The 16,938-nt window shown below is 44.6% G+C and overlaps 1 protein-coding gene across 1 annotated transcript in view; it reads right to left on the bottom strand.

Annotated features, from left to right (window-relative positions):
• Positions 1-707: 707 nt before the first annotated feature.
• LOC135542044 (phosphatidylinositol 4,5-bisphosphate 5-phosphatase A-like) overlaps positions 708-16,938 on the bottom strand; it is a 36,622-nt gene continuing 20,391 nt past the window's right edge. The window contains exons 2-13 of the mRNA XM_064968646.1: positions 16,173-16,734; positions 13,501-13,608; positions 13,067-13,175; positions 8,250-8,366; positions 6,910-7,085; positions 6,510-6,621; positions 6,252-6,361; positions 5,919-6,126; positions 5,559-5,696; positions 5,325-5,408; positions 3,454-3,558; positions 708-3,200 (exon numbers count right to left, since the gene is read on the bottom strand). Of these exons, the coding sequence (XP_064824718.1) occupies positions 2,871-3,200; positions 3,454-3,558; positions 5,325-5,408; positions 5,559-5,696; positions 5,919-6,126; positions 6,252-6,361; positions 6,510-6,621; positions 6,910-7,085; positions 8,250-8,366; positions 13,067-13,175; positions 13,501-13,608; positions 16,173-16,720 (2,145 nt within the window). The 5' untranslated portion in view covers positions 16,721-16,734 and the 3' untranslated portion in view covers positions 708-2,870. The remainder of the gene's footprint in view (positions 3,201-3,453; positions 3,559-5,324; positions 5,409-5,558; positions 5,697-5,918; positions 6,127-6,251; positions 6,362-6,509; positions 6,622-6,909; positions 7,086-8,249; positions 8,367-13,066; positions 13,176-13,500; positions 13,609-16,172; positions 16,735-16,938) is intronic.

Raw genomic sequence — 16,938 nt, 5'->3', positions numbered from 1 at the left:
GGGCCATCCATAAGAGCAGAGTAAGGATATCAGGGACCTGGAAGATTATATATGGAGGAATGGTCTAAGACCCCTACCAACGTGTTCTCCAATCTCATAAAACATTCTTGAAAAAAGCTCAGTGTCATTATCCTTGCAGGGGGAGGGAGGGTGCTAGAGTATTGCAAACCGGGGTGGCAATAATTTTGACCCATATATTTTTTGAATTTTTTAATGACTTATTTAAACAAATCTCTGTCGGATTTTCTCTTTTAGCATACAATATAGCTCCGTTTTTGTATTAGTTATTTTATACAGTCTTTTATGCTCATCTGTATTAAGGGTGGCAATAATTAACAACCTACTTTATACAGACTACAATGCGAGCAGAGTTGTGGGTCTTTAGGTTTAGGATACTATGTTGGATACTAATGCTTTTTACAATGACTGTCGTAGACCTGACCTGGTTGTTTTTCAATAGCAACCAACACTGAAAGTGCCTCATAGCGTATTCTTCCTTTGTAAGATTTCTAGGGGTCCTCTCCCCTGCAACCAAACACCCCCAATACAATGAGGTGTCAGAGCATTTTATGTTTTATAAGAGAGCACATACAATACACTAAAACAACATCAAAGTAGTGCAATATAATTAGTTCCTTATCAGAGTGGTCAATGTTATTTGATCTGGCTGACTGAAAACAAGAAAGACTCAGAGAGCAGACCAGCTGTACAGCTTGACGAGGAGTTTTATTTGATCTCTAAACAGTGTGTGTGTGTGTGTGACAGAGGTGTTGAGCTGGAAAGCAGAGGGGTTCCCTCTGTGCCCTGACCCCAGCGGACGAGTCCACACACCACCCTCCAACATCAACATTCAACAACTAGCCAATTCATGCCTCTGACAATGTTGCTGTAATGTTGCCCAGATGTTTTAAGACAGTCTCCTCAGATCCCAATCACATACAAGCTTGCAGAGCCAATACAATGCACAAAACCTACTTTTGATCTGAAATCACAGATAAACCAAGTGAAAAGAGGTTGTTTATTTTTGCCTCCACATAAAACTGTTGTTTGCATGAATAAATAGAAAAGTAAAATAAATATAAAACAAATATGTATACACAATATAGCCTATTAAATTGAATAGAACTTTAACTTTAAACCCTTTTTCACCCACACTGGCCAGCAGAATTCAGGCTCTCTTGACACAAAATAAGAAAATAAATGCATAATGTTTAAGTATAATAATCTTTTTGGGCATTGATTGTCATCTGTTCTCTATTTGATATTTGTCATTGACATACATAACCTACTCTAATTTTTTTTAAACATATTAGAAGCTTTCAATAACATTTCTTAGTTACTATTCACATATTTTTCATTGCACGTATAGTATGGGAGCGAGACGTTGCCAAAGACTAAAACAACAAAGGACAATTCAACTTGATTTTCAGATCTAGTCTTTCCTTATCACCTTTTCTATAACCGTACTTTGGATCAATTCAGTTATATTGATTGATACACATAATCAATACATAACAACAACAACAACAACAAAAGCCAAGTTCACTTGCACATATGCAGCACTGATCCTTTACCTTGGATGAGCATCAAACTCTCTACATTGTATTTTGTATATTTTAAATAGGATGAAAATAATTGAATTGAATCAAATAAAAACAAGTACTTCTTGTTGTTCTGCTAGCAAACTGTAGCTATATCTACCATATAATGTTGTGTTTACACTGTCATCATCACATGTTTTTCCTAACACTTCTCAACAGCTAAGTATCTTACAAAGAGGAGTCAAAAACAGCACTTTTAACAGCACAAAATCACAGTACCGGAATGTACAGTCCAGAAAACCATGCAAGCACATACACACATCACTATCAATCACAGAAATACACACACACTTCTGCAAACCCAAACTTTCATAAGACACACTCATACAGTGGCATACTTACATGAACACACACACAATGAGGTTACAGTACAACAGCACACACTGTCCTAAGCTAACAGCCCATAGGTACAAAGTGTTTAGGATGGCTCATTGGAGGTCACACGCTAACAATTCAACACATTACTACTAGTGACATAACAGTGTCTGCTAATCACCTTCACCCAAAGAGAAAAAGAGAGAGAGGGGACATAAGAAGAGAGATATAGAGATGGGGAGGGAAGGAAAGAGGACAACTGGGAACATCAGTAACCTGAAGTTGAACATTACCATTTTTTACCTTGTTTTTTCACCATGGCATTTAAGTGACCTATGCAGCCAGGCCTCAGGACAGATGCGCTCACAAGGGGTTTTGTCCATGGTAACCTGGTCCCTTAGAGAATGTATGTAGCAGTAGACACAATGCTGTATTGAAATGTAGGACAGGACCTGCTAAAGCAAATAGGAATTATTCCTATTTGCGAGGAATGTTCCCTTTGGGAGTCAAACTAATTGTTTGCCTCATCGGGAGGCAGCATTTCCTCATGCTCACACACATGCTGATCAGCTGACTAAGCCACCAGGGCTGATATAGAGGGGGAAATATTATGCTGCTTCAAAATATCTGTGAAACAACTGCCGATATGGACCTCAAATGCATTTGGTAGCAATTTCCCTCTGCCCGGGATTTGGGAATGATTTGCCATGTAAGGACCTATTGAAATCAGCCAAAAGCTCCCTGTATGTTCTATGCCTGAGAGGGAAGAGTGAGAGAAAAATCACACAAGACAAAGTAGTCTTCCTGCACCAGAAGCCTAACCCCAGTTCTGAAACAAATGGCATCCGCAAATGTACATTTTCAATCAAGGAAACATACAATACAGTACAGTGCATCATGTATAAAGAAACCACACATAGTTGGTAATGGGAGAGCAGGATAACAGGGGCTCCATCACAACCCTGTATTTCCAGCCTCAGCTGAGACCTTCTCCCGATCCGTACCCTCTGGGGCATTGCCAGAGGCAGAGCCATCAGTGGTGTTGTGGGCCAAGCCAGGCTGCAGCTTGAGGCCCTTCATTTCGGGCAGAGCAGGGCTGCCACTGCGGCTACGGCTGTGGCTGGGACTGCGGCTTTGGCTGTGCCGTGTTCTGTGCTTCTTTTTCCGGGGGCTGGGACTGCGGGACTTGGTCTTCATACCGTCCACCGTGCTGTCGTCCTCAGAGGTGAAGTCAGAACTGTCGTCAGAGGGGCTACCGGCGGGGCTGGAGGTGGGCAGCTGGATCTGCAGAGGAGAGAAGAGGGAAAGGATGTGGAGGAGGAAGAGAGAGAAAGAAGAGACGATCAAGAAAATTAGAGCATAGGGGAGTAGCATAGGAAAAGGGTGTAGATCCAAATTAAGAAGAGGAGGACAAGGGGGAGGAAAGGGTGTGGAAGAACCAAAGGAGAGTTAAATTACCAATCCCATCATAGTCCAGTGCTCCCATTATACCTCAACATTTGATATATTTACCCTAAAACCAGAGCATTGTAGGTACCTGAAAAGGCTCTGTCACACCCACGAGGGTGCTCGTGTTGTTGCTATAGTAACACAAAATAAAGTCTCCTGAGCCCTTGGGCAATTCTTCCTCAGTAAAGGTCACCTGCAGAGGTAAAGACAGGAAGACAGGGAGAGAAGAGTCAAAACAAACAAAGATACTTAGACAAGGTTCTCCAGTTCATTTATGTGTTTCATATTATACAGTTGAAGTCGGAAGTTAACATACACCTTAGCCAAATACATTTAAACTCAGTTTCACAATTACTGACATTTAATCCTAGTACAAATTCCCTGTCATAGGTCAGTTAGGATCACCACTTTATTTTAAGAATGTGAAATGTCAGAATAATAATAATAGAGAGAATTATTTATTTCAGCTTTTATTTCTTTCATCACATTCCCAGTGGGTCAGAAGTTTACATACACTCAATTAGTATTCGGGAGCATTGCCTTTAAATAATTTAACTTGGGTCAAACGTTTTGGGTAGCCTTCCACAAGCTTCCCACAATAAGTTGGGTGAATTTTGGCCCATTCCTCCTGACAGAGCTGGTGTAACTGAGTCAGTTTTGTCGGCCTCCTTGCTCACACACGCTTTTTCAGTTCTGCCCACGCATTTTCTATGGGATTGAGGTCAGGGCTTTATGATGGCCACTCCAATACCTTGACTTTGTTGTCCTTAAGTCATTTTGCCCCAACTTTGGAAGTATGCTTGGGGTCATTGTCCATTTGGAAGACCCATTTGCGACCAAGCTTCAACTTCCTGACTGATGTCTTGAGATGTTGCTTCAATATATTCACATAATTTTCTTTCCTCGTGATGCCATCTATTTTGTGAAGTGCACCATTCCCTCCTGCAGCAAAGCAAACATGATGCTGCCACCCCGTGCTTCACGCTTGGGATGGTGTTCTTTGGCTTGCAAGTCTCCCCCTTTTTTCTCCAAACATAACGATGGTCATTATGGCCAAACAGTTCTATTTTTGTTTCATCAGACCAGAGGACATTTCTCCAAAAAGTACGATCTTTGTCCCCATGTGCATTTGCAAACCGTAGTCTGGCTTTTTTATGGCTGTTTTGGAGCAGTGGCTTCTTCCTTGCTGAGCGGCCTTTCAGGTTATGTCGATATAAGACTTGTTTAACTGTGAATATAGATACTTTTGTATCTGTTTCTTCCAGCATCTTCACAAGGTCCTTTGCTGTTGTTCTGGAATTGATTTTCACTTTTCGCACCAAAGTACGTCCATCTCTATGAAACAGAACGCGTCTCCTTCCTGAGCAGTATGACCGCTGCATGGTCCCATGGTGTTTGTACTTGCGTACTATTGTTTGTACATATGAAGGTGGTACCTTCAGGCTTCAGGCGATTGGAAATTGCTCCCAAGGATGAACCAGACTTGTGGAGGTCTACAATTTTTTTTATGAGGTCTTGGCTGATTTCTTTTGATTTTCCCATGATGTCAAACAAAGAGGCAGTGAGTTTGAAGGTAGGCCTTGATATACATCAACAGGTACACCTCCAACTGACTCAAATGATGTCAATTAGCCTAGCAGAAGCTTCTAAAGCCATGACATAATTTTATGGAATTTTCTAAGCTGTTTAAGGGCACAGTCAACTTAGTGTATGTAAACTTCTGCCCCACTGGAATTGTGATACAGTGAATTATAATTGAAATAATTTGTCTGTAAACAACTGTTGGATAATTACTTGTGTCATGCACAAACCAACTTGCCAAAACTATAGTTTGTTAACAAGAAATTTGTGGAGTGGTTGAAAAACAAGTTTTAATGACTCCAACCTAAGTGTATGTAAACTTCAGACTTCAACTGTAAATATATTATACACATATTATATATTAAAAGTCGCCCTTACCTCGTGTTCTACTCTATGGTAATCTGCCTCCTCCTGCTTGGCCCATACATAGCCTACATAGTCCTTATGGTGTTTGAATCCCACCTGGGGAGGCAAAGGGAACACCAATTCCTGATTTTTAAAAACTTAATGCCTTAGCTAATTATTACTTTATCAATAAACATTATCTGGGATACTTCAAACTTCGTTAAACATTGAAATCAACACTAGAAGGTTAAGAGGAAGAGTGAGTACCTTGTACAGCCCAATCCAGTCCCAGGAGCTGCGTGCGAAATTAGGTGCAGCTTTGAATGTGCACGTGGCGTCTGCAATGCTGTTCCACTCATCCTCCACCATGATTGTCACCAGTGGCATGTCCACCTTATAGGGGAACTACACACAGCATTCTGAACATCAATATCATCATGGTATACAATCAAGAGAACACAACATCAACATCTCTGCGATAACACAGCATCAACATACTGTCTGTATCTGTCACTACCATGGTTATCCCAGTTTATTACAGGTTTCGGGCAAAGTTATGTGCATGTCACAGCTCAGGTGACAAGTAGGACGTGTGGGGGAAAGAGAGGGAGAGGGGCTGTGTCTCACCTGGAGGGTGAAGATGGAAGAGACAGGCTTGTGGTCGCTGACCATGTACTCCATGTGACTGCGGTAGAAGTGCTGGGTGACCTTGGTCCCGCTGCTCAGTCCTGACACAGAGCCTCTCTTCCCAGCATTAGGGGCCTGCCCAAAGGGAGCTGTGGCCCTCAGACGCCATAGGATCCTGTCTGTCCACGCAGGCTTACGCTTCTTCCCACTGAGAGAGAGAGAAAGATAGAGAGAGCAGGGAGGGTAAGAACTGTGACGATCAGAACACTCATCTCATAACATTTTTAAGTCAAAGAGCTGCAAGGTGGACCCCCCCCCCATGTCATCACAAACCTTGTATCATATGTATCTGTCCCCACGTCAAACTTGTAAGTAGGGGGGAATTTGAGAGGTCCCTCCAGAAAGCCCACCAGCACCGTCTCGCTGTCTTTGGCCATGTTCAGCTGTAGAATGGGGGATAACAATTAATAATGTTAAGATGAAGTGTCTCTGTTATTTTGGTCTCTGTATGCCCTCTAGTGGCATCGTCTATGCATTACAAGCTCCGTTAAAGACCATGTCATGGGCCTTTATCTTGAACAGGCATCTCACCTGGTCTTTCTCCCACAGCATGGTGAGTTTGTTGTTATCAATGGCTGTTTTCACTGCCGGAATCTCCAGTTCATCAATGCGGAAATTCAGATCTCCAAACCAGAACACCACACTGTAGAGGAGGAGAAAAGTATGGAATGAATTGAGGACAGAGCGGAACTGCAAAGACGCCTTTTTAATGATAAGGTATGTCCTCTAGATCACACAAAATATATCTTTTAGGTATATCGATGGCAAAATGAGGTACTTATAACCGTAACTATAGCCTCTATATCTTTTCTGGATAAAAGGGAGGTGGACCGCTCTGAGCATGCTTTCTTATGTGTTTGTTTAATTGTGCAAGTGCCTGGATGGAAACTTAAGTGGGTGGGTGTGCGCGTCCATATGTAGAGTGACTAACTCGTGGTCGAGCACCCCTGTGGCAGCCTGGCCTTCAAACTGCTGCTGCTGCAGGATGCTCTCAAAGTCCTCCATGCGCTGCTCAGAGTTCTCCATGTGGGCCGGCAGGTGGCAGTTCAGGAAACAGATGGTGTGACCGAACACAGACATGCGCGCACTCACACCCCCTTTATTACCCTACAACAAGAATGGAGAAAGGAGAGGGAGAGAGAGAATAAAGGAAGGGGTAGAGTGACAGACAAAGAGAGAAACAGAATAAGGTTGAAGATTGGGGACAGGAGCAGAAGAATGGCAGGATTAGTATGATGGGATAAAACATTCAATTTGCAAACCGAGAGAATAAATAGTATGAATAGTAGCCTAGCCTATGAAATATGACCCCCGGTGCGTAAACATATCTGAGGGCAGGAAGTTTGCGGATGCATTTATGACTAGTGAATGACATGATCAATATTTCACGTGCAGCGATCTGTGTGAATGAAGGCAGGATGGAGCTGTGTGGTTCCTCCTGCTGCTCTCCCTCTACAGCTCTGACCTACTAAAAAACAAGAGATGACGCAGCAGAGGGAGACCTGCAGAATGTGCTGATGCTTATCTGAGTTCATACAGGGAAGACAATAGAGACTTCACAGTGCATTACTACATGGAACTCTATGTATCTCAGTAAGACAGGCAGACTGATCCCCCTGCCTGCACACTTTGATCAACTGCATGGGATTTCATTAGCCTTAAAGGGTACACAGATTTTAACTTCTTAAAGAGTAGATTCAATAAAGCATGTTTTCTAATGTTTACATATCTAAATCAATTATCTGGGGAGTGTTTAAGGCTTTGAACCATAAAAACATTATCTTTGGAAATACTAAAGCACCACCTTGTGGACATCAGAGGTATGGAGGGAGCACAGATATCCATACAAGCTTTGGGTACAGCCTGCCCCCCAAAACCCTTCCTGCTAAACCCTTCCTACTAATTGATGAACAGTAAGGGAAACAAAGAGGCCAACAGAAGCAAACCTCGAGGCAGGTCATTTTTCATCATTAGCACTGTCTGGCTGTCCTTACAGTTAACTGGCTGTGTAGAGGTTTTAAGGGTGGGTCAGTTCTGAATGTGAACTTCAGTTCAGTAATGCTGGCATGCCATTTTACTCTATCTGGCCTAGAGTGTTGAGTCTTCATTGGTGTGGCTGTTTGACTGTGGTTCTCTATCAACTGGGTCTGTTCTGTCATTTAGGTGTGCTTCTATGTCACTTGGTCAGTAGGATGGGTCCGTTCTGTTAGTTGGTTATGGTTCTCCGTCAGTTGGTCAGTTGGATGGGGTCTCAACGGGCAGTTGTCTCACCCAGTAGCCCCCCAAGCCAGTGCGGGTGGTCTCTGTCTGCACCCCTCGGAGGAAGGGGAGGTGGTAGTACTTAGCAAACACCAGCAACAACACCCCCTGCATCCGCTGGGATGTCACCTGAGAGAGGGACCAACAGAGTGGGAGAGAGGAGGGGCAGAGAGGGAGAGAGAAAATATTAGTGATGGTGGTGGTGGTAATTTGTGTCCTGCTACCATTCAGGGGATAATTATTACTGTAATATGTAAGCAAAGGAACACCTCTGTTTCATATAGCTAATTCTACACTCAGTTGCCAGTTTATTAGGTACACAACCCCTTTCACGAAAATGGTTCGCTCCTATAGACAGTGAATCACGTTGCAGGGGCTTGCTATATAAAGCATCCAGGAAGTTACTGTTCGATTGAAAGTTAAAATGGGCAAAACGAGTGACCTAAGCGTCGTTCCTTGTCATGGATGGGCTATTGTCATGGATGGGCAACTATCATGGATGGGCTATTGTCATGGATGGGCTATTGCCATGGATGGGCTATTGTCATGGATGGACAATTGTCATGGATGGGCTATTGTCATGGATGGGCTATTGTCATGGATGTGCTATTGTCATGGATGGGCTATTGTCATGGATGGGCTATTGTCATGGATGGGCTATTGTCATGGATGGGCTATTGTCATGGATGGGCTATTGTCATGGATGGGCTATTGTCATGGATGGGCTATTGTCATGGATGGGCTATTGTCATGGATGGGCTATTGTCATGGATGGGCTATTGTCATGGATGGGCTATTGTCATGGATGGGCTATTGTCATGGATGGGCTATTGTCATGGATGGGCTATTGTCATGGATGGGCTATTGTCATGGATGGGCTGTTGCAGCTGGGTTTCACTCCTATCAGCTAAAAACAAGAAGAAGCGTCTCCAGTGGGCAGGGGATCACCAACACCGGACAATTGAGGAGTGGAAAAACATTGCCTGGTCCGATGAATCCCGGTTCCTGTTGCTGATGTCAGAGTCAGAATTTGACGTCAGCAGCATCAGTCCATGACTCCATCCTGCCTGGTGTCGACGGTACAGGCTGGTGGTGGTGGTGTAATGGCGTGGGGAATGTTTTCCTAGTACACGTTAGGTCCCTTGATACCAATTGAGCAACGTTTGAACGCCACACCTTGTAGAATCCATGCCCGAAACATTCAGGCTGTTCGAGAGTCCAACCTGTGAATTAGATGGGTGTACCTAATAAACGGTCCGCTGAGTTTATATAAGCAACCTCTCTGTGCTGTCTGTCTGGAGCCTGCTAACTGTATGCCTTTCCGTCTCTGTGTACCAGTGATGTCTCTCTCTTTCCTCCTCTCTCTCCTCACATTTGCATTGTGCCCTGCAGAATCCAGTGGCCCAGCTCTTCCTCTGTTTTGCATGAAGCAGTGAACATAAAGGAGGCCATAGCCAGCGGTCTAACCTCTCTGTCTCAACAGTAAACCCATGTGAGGGAAAAACATGGTGCCTGATTTTACAATACTGCACTGTGGAATACATGTTACAGCAGTACACAGTAGGTATGTACTCCCAATGATCACATTGAGCCTCCCAGCCTGCATTTGTATTTAATTGGTCTAGACTCTAGGTAATAAAGTGATTTATTCACTATCTATTAACAGATCCATGGACGATGCAATCGCCATCTCAGTGCACACCTTCCTATCCCACCTGGACGAGAGGATGCCTTTCAATACAGCTCACATAGTGCCCTCCAAGCTCATCACTAAGCTCAGGGCCCTGGGTCTGAGCCCCTCCTTGTGCAGCTGGGTCCTGGACTTCCTGATGCGTCCTACCCCAAGTGGTGAAGGTAGGCAACAACACCTCCGCCACGCTGATCCTCAACAAGGGGGCCCCACAGGGGTGCGTGCTCAGCCGCCTCCTGTACTCCCTGGTCACCCATGACTACGTGGCCATGCGTGTCTCCAACTCAATCATCAAGTTTGCTGACGACACAACAGTGGTGGGCCTGATTACCAGCATCAACGATACAGCCTACAAGGAGGAGCTGAGTGCCTTGGTGGAAAATAATCTCTCCTTCTATATTACATTTTTGCCTGTGATTTGTCTCGGAAAAACAAAATGTTTGATTGTTTGATACGTCCACCAAAATATCAATAGAGGTAGCCTAGGTAATAGTCTGTTTCTGCTCTCTTGCCAACTCATTATGGAATTGTCATGCCAAACAAAATGATAGCAATGGAGTTGACAAAAGCACAAATAGATATGGGACCAAGCTTCAACAGAGGACAAAAACTCCATAATGCCCTCAAACACCATAGTCCCCTCAAACACCATAGTGCCCTCAAAGCTCATCACTAAGCTAAGAACCCTGGGACTAAACACCTCCTTCTGCAACTGGATCCTGGACTTCCTGAAGGGCCGCCCCCAGGTGGTAAGGGTAGGCAACAACACCTCTGATACGCTGATCCTCAACACGGGGACCCCTCAGGGGTGCGTGCTTAGTCCCCACCTGTACTCCCTGTTCACCCATGACTGCGTGGCCAAGCATTACTCCAGCACCATCATTAAGTTTTCTGACGACACAGCGGTGGTAAGCCTAATCACCAACAACAATGAGACAGCCTATAGGAAGGAGGCAAGAGATATGGAAGTGTGGTGCCAGGACAACAACCTCTCCCTCAATGTGATCAAGACAAAGGAGATGATCGTGAACTACAGGAAAAGGAGGGCCGAGCACACCCCCATTCTCATCGACGGGGCTGCAGTGGAGCAGGTTGAGAGCTTCAAGTTTCTTGCTGTCCACATCACCAACAAACTATCATGGTCCAAACACACCAAGACCATCATGAAGAGGGCACAACAATGCTTATTCCCCCTCAGGAAACTAAAAAGATTTGGCATGGGTCTTCAGATTATCCAAAAGTTCTTCAGCTGCACCATCGAGAGCATCCTGATTGGTTGCATCACCGCCTGGTATGGCAACTGCTCGACCGCAAGGCGCTAGATAGGGTAGTGTGTACAGCCCAGTACATTACTGGGGCCAAGCTACCAGCCATTTACGACCTCTATACCAGGCGGTGTCAGAGAAGGCCCTAAAAATTGCCAAAGACTCCAGCCACCCTAGTCATAGACTGTTCTCTCTGCTACCGCATGGCAAGCGGTACTGGAGCGCCAAGTCTAGGTACAAAAGGCTTCTTAACAGCTTCTACTACCAAGCCATAAGACTGCAGAACAGCTAATCAAATGGCTACCCGGACTATTTGCATTGATACCCCCCCTTTTTGTACGCTGCTGCTACTCGCTGTTTATTATCTATTATCTATGCATAGTCACTTTACCCCTACCTACATGTACATATTACCTCAATTACCTCGACTAACCTGTGCCCCCGCACATTGAATCGGTACTGGTACCCCCTGTATATAGCCTTGTTATTGTTATTTTATTGTTGCTCTTTTATTTTGGACATTAGTTTATTTAGTCAATATTTTTCTTAACTCTTATTTTTCTGAAAAAGGTTAAGGGCCTGTAAGTAAGCATTTCACGGTACTACACCTTTTGTATTCAGCTAATGTGACAAATACAATTTGATTTGATTTGATATGTTGCCCTGTAAGTGATTCCTAGTGTTGAGATAGTGTTTTAAAACTGATTGAATAAGCTTTAACAGATGGTGCTGGACAGAGAAAAATACTTGATTGACTGATGTGTCTCTAGGGTGGATGGTTTGGCAAGCTTTCTTCTGATTGGTCTAATTGACTGCCAGGTCTGACAGTGGGCTGTGAGAGCAGAGGAGAGAGGAAAGAGGAGAGGGCGGTAGGATATTACTGACTGTGAGGAAAGAGGGGGTGTTGGGTTACAGGCCATTTTTGGAAACCTCATGTCTGTGCAACATACCATGACTAGACAGACTATTACCGTAGTACTGTCATGGTTCAAGTTCTGAGGTAGACTACAGACACTAACAACCCCTCAGACATTCAATTCTACCAAATAAGCCTGCCCATGCATGCATGTGAACACAAATGCACATAAAATGTTCTCATGGGCATTTTGGAGTCAAGCAGGGTATGAGATGGCCAGGGGACAGCATCAGTCTCACTGTCACAGAGCCATCAACATGGAGGGAGCATTAAAGTCCAGAAATAAACCAGCACCCTGGGAGACGTTCTCTTGTCTAGCTCTCTGCTGTTTCTCTGCAGCAGGTTCATCCCCTCTCCCTACAGCTCCAACAGGCCCAAACAATGTGTTAGACACTGACAGGTCAACAAACAACAACCAACCACACTGCACCAGCTGTGGCCAGGACCCCTCCTCTCTATTACTTTGTCTCTCTCTCTGTCTCTTAAATACACACACACACACGAATGGATGGAGCATAAATAAGCACATTTGAAACGGATGAGAAATGTTCCCTAACCAAGAGTGCTGCAACATGCCATTGGGTGAGGGGCTCAAGATAAGCCACAGAGCTGTGAGTGAGAGAGAGAGTGAGAGAGAGAGAGAGAGTTGTATGAGAGCCTGGCAGACAGAGGAAGATAACAGATAAACCAACACTGCACGCTTGATTGTAGTCAACCCCCACGCTCCACTATGCCCTAGCATATTATCTCGCATGCATTGGGAGGGATATGAGCACAGAGAGTGCCAAAACTGGCTCACACTCCACTTACATTGCAAAACAGTTTCCACAAATGTATATAACATGAGCTCCATTTGTTTGCTCTGTAGTTAATTATCTTTTGTGTGTTTACCACAACCATGTGGTGTATGTGTTAGCGTGCTTGTGCATAAGTGTCTCTGTGTCAACCCTTTACTGACCAGTATGTATCCGAAGGGGCTGAGTCTCTCCATGCAGGCATCACTCCATTGGTCTGTGAAGAGAACGTCTTTCAGCCTTTTGTTGATCATGGAGTTGACTTCCTGTAGCCTGAGAGAGCAGCAGTTACACACACAGTCATTATACGGAGGCCATAGGGAGAGCGATAAAGATAGGTCAGGAGGGAGGGAGAGAGGGAGAGAGGGAGAGAGAGAGAGAGAGAGGGAAAGGACTGCAACAAGAATAAATATGTAGGGGGAAACAGAAACACAACTAAAGGGAGCTAGATAGATGGATCAATGTCGTTTGACAGTTAACCCAACAACTCATAACCTAGGGGGACTGTATATCAAAGGATATAAGGGACAAGAGAGGTCTTCTGGAATAGTTGGCGATGGGGAGATGGTTGGCTGACTGCCACCTGGGAAAAGCTCACCCAATGATATACATGTCTGTGTTTCCATCCCCAACATGCAATCCCAGCAGAGCAGTGATGTCATCCGGCGGCATGGCACCGCCCACATTCCATGTTATTATGTGCACTCTATCATAGAACAGGAACACAGAAACTCACAATCAATAGAAGCTTGGTTCAACCCGTAACCAAATAATTAGGCAACAGATTCTTAATGAACTGCAGAACATTTCATTCATATTTCAGGACTTGGGTGGACACATCCTTATGCATTTAACATACAGTACACATACAGTGTCTTTCTCTGATATAATTCTATTGATTTTCTGATTATCCACTCTCTCCATTAGCTTAATTAGCATCATAAATGAGAGAGGTTAGCAGAGAGCTCTGACAAAGCCTCGGGACACTGGGTCTGTGCTGTGAGTAGCAAATAACACAAAAGCAACACAGAGTGGGACTGCTCGATTTCATAGTTTCAGTGGTCGAAGACGGGTGTTTCTCAACATGCATACTACTGTGCTCCCAACACACAAATTGGAGCATGGTAGGGCCGGAGAATGAGTCCAAATCAAAGTATGCGAAACGGACCACGGAGGTTACTTCTCAAATAAGTATACCGTCTGTACATATTTTGAAGCATGCATCGGTGCAAGCTTCAATGCAGTATGCAAACAAATGTGATGCAACCACGTTAAAAGTATGCATATTTTCTTGAAACAACAGATCATTATCTTAGCTAAAGCGAGAGAAACTCCAACTGCCTATCCACATCTCACACAGTGCATTCGGAAATTATTCAACCCCTTGACTTTTTCCACATTTTGTTACATAACAGCCTTATTCTAAAATTAATTAAATAGTTTTTTCCCCCTCATCAATCTACACACAATACCCCATAATGAAGCAAAGCATTTTTTTTAGACATGTTTAAAAAAAAAACTAAAATTAAATATGACATTTACATAAGCATTCAGACCCTTTACTCAGTACTTTGTTGAAGCACCTTTGGCAGAGATTACAGCCTCGAGTCTTCTTGGGTATAACACTACAAGCTTGGCATAGCTGTATTTGAGGAGTTTCTCCCATTCTTCTCTGCAGATCTTCTCAAGCTTTGTCGGGTTCGATGGGGAGCATTTCTGCATAAATATTTTCAGGTCTCTCCAGAGATGTTTGATCGGGTTCAAGTCCGGGCACTGGCTGGGCCACTCACGGACATTCAGAGACTTGTCCCAGAGCCACTTCTGCGTTGTCTTGGCTGTGTACTTAGGGTCATTGTCCTGTTGGAAGGTGAACCTTTACCCCAGTCTGAGGTTCTGAGCGCTCTGGAGCAAGTTTTCATCAATGATCTCTCTGTACTTTGCTCCGTTCATCTTTCTCTCGATCCTGACTAGTCTCCCAGTCTCTGCAGCTGAAAAACGTCCCCACAGCAGGAGGCTGCCACCATCATGCTTCACAGTAGGGATGGTGCCAGGTTTCCTCCAGATGTGATGCTTGGCATTCAGGCCAAAGACTTCAATCTAGGTTTCATCAGACCAGAGAATCTTGTTTCTCATAGTCTGAGAGTCCTTTAGGTGCCTTTTGGCAAACTCCAAGCGGGCTTTCATGTGCCTTGTACTGAGGAGTGGCTTCCGTCTGACCACTCTACCATAAAGGCCTGATTGCTGGAGTGCTGCAGAGATGGTTTTCCTTCTGGAAGATTCTCCCATCTCCACAGAAGAAATCTGGAGATCTGTCAGAGTGACCATCGTGTTCTTGGTCACCTCCCCGACTAAGGCCCTTCTCCCCCGATTTCTCAGTTTGGCCGGGCGGCCAGCTCTTGGAAGAGTCTTGGTGGTTCCAAACTTCGACCTGACATGCACTGTCAACTGTGGGACCTTATAAAGACAGTTGTGTGCCTTTCCAAATCATGTCCAATCAATTGAATTTACCACAGGTGGACTCCAAACAAGGTGTAGAAACATCTCAAGGATGATCAATGGAAACAAAATGCACCTGAGCTCAATTTCAAGTATCATAGCAAAGGGTCTGAATACTTATGTAAATAAGGTATTTCTGTTTTATTTTGTTATTTTATTTTTATTCCGAAACATTTCTAAATACCTGTTTTCGCTTTGTCCTGATGGGGTATTGTGTGGAGATTGATGAGCAAATAAATTAGTTTAATCCATTTTAGAATAAGGCTGTAATGTAACAAAATGTGGAAAAGGGGAAGGGGTCTGAATACTTTCCGAATGCACTGTATGTTACCCGACTACACTATTTTATCTTGATACATTAATAATTACATGCTGTGTTAATTTTGTCATGGTTACATGCCTACAATACCCATTGTAGTGTGTGTAGGTCGCAAGCCCATAGGAAGTCAATAGTTACTACTGTTAGCTAGCCAGATAGCCACAAAGAATTGTTAGCTAGCTACCCACAAAGAATTAAACTCTACCTTGGATAACATTGGTTTTAGGTCATTTTTGCCTGTTAAACTATCTGGTTAGCTTCATTATTATGATACTTCATAACTATCAGTTAGCTATATGTGTAAAACGTTTGCTTTGTGTATATCTTTTTTCGTCTCTATTTCCATTGTCCTGGCTAGAAGGAAAGTACTCAAGAGAACGTCCTTGGACAATGCACTTGGAGCATGAGAGTGTGGAGCACGGTAGAATGCATATTGAGAAACACCTGGAGCTCACCTGAAGTCTTCTACCACCTGGGCCTGTGTGTCCGCGGTGCCCGACACAGAGAAGGCCCTCTGGGCATGAGGGTTGAGGTGGGGAGGTATAGGCCTGGAGGGTGGTGGCTGGGGCACTGAGGCTGCCCTCATTGAGATGGGGTTCCGGGCCCCAGGGGGGTGGCCTGGGACTTTAGGGCCAGCCTTCAGAGTGGTTTCAGTGTACCCCACTGGCTCTCCAGGGCCCCCAAGGGGCTTGGCTGCTCCAGGCCGCAGGGGCTTATGACGGCTGGCCCCAGCTGGAGCATCAGGAGTGGATCTGTCCTGGTTAGACTCTGTGGGGTCAGGTGTGGGCTCACAGACGTCAACAGAGCCCTCTACTCTGGGGGTCCTCTGAGGCCGTCGAGGCCGGGCTGGGACTGATGGTTGAGGAGCAGGAGCATTGGCGCAGGGTTCAGAGGTTGGCGTTTCTGTGCCTGGAGGTGCTGCTGGAGTGGGGGTTAAAACCTCTGATAGTCCAGATGGGTTCTCAGGGTGGGGCTGGCTTTGGTTCTGGTTGTCTAGATCCATCTCCCAGAAGCTCACTGAAAAACAATAGCAGGGGAAAGCCATGTTCACCATTTTCCATCAGTGTGCCACGCAGTATAGACAGACTAGATGTTAAAGAAGCAATCGGGGACAAAAGTTCCTAATGTCTGGTGAGGGTGGGGAGGGTTATCGTGTGCTCACACTGACTCAGCTGTTCATGTGATTGAACAGTTCACATTAACCCCAATTCCTAGGCTGCT

Source organism: Oncorhynchus masou, chromosome 1, assembly GCF_036934945.1.
Source record: "Oncorhynchus masou masou isolate Uvic2021 chromosome 1, UVic_Omas_1.1, whole genome shotgun sequence".
Lineage (NCBI taxonomy): Eukaryota > Metazoa > Chordata > Actinopteri > Salmoniformes > Salmonidae > Oncorhynchus > Oncorhynchus masou.
The sequence above is the reverse complement of the archived record's forward strand: the minus strand, read 5'-3'. Positions and strand labels throughout refer to the sequence as shown.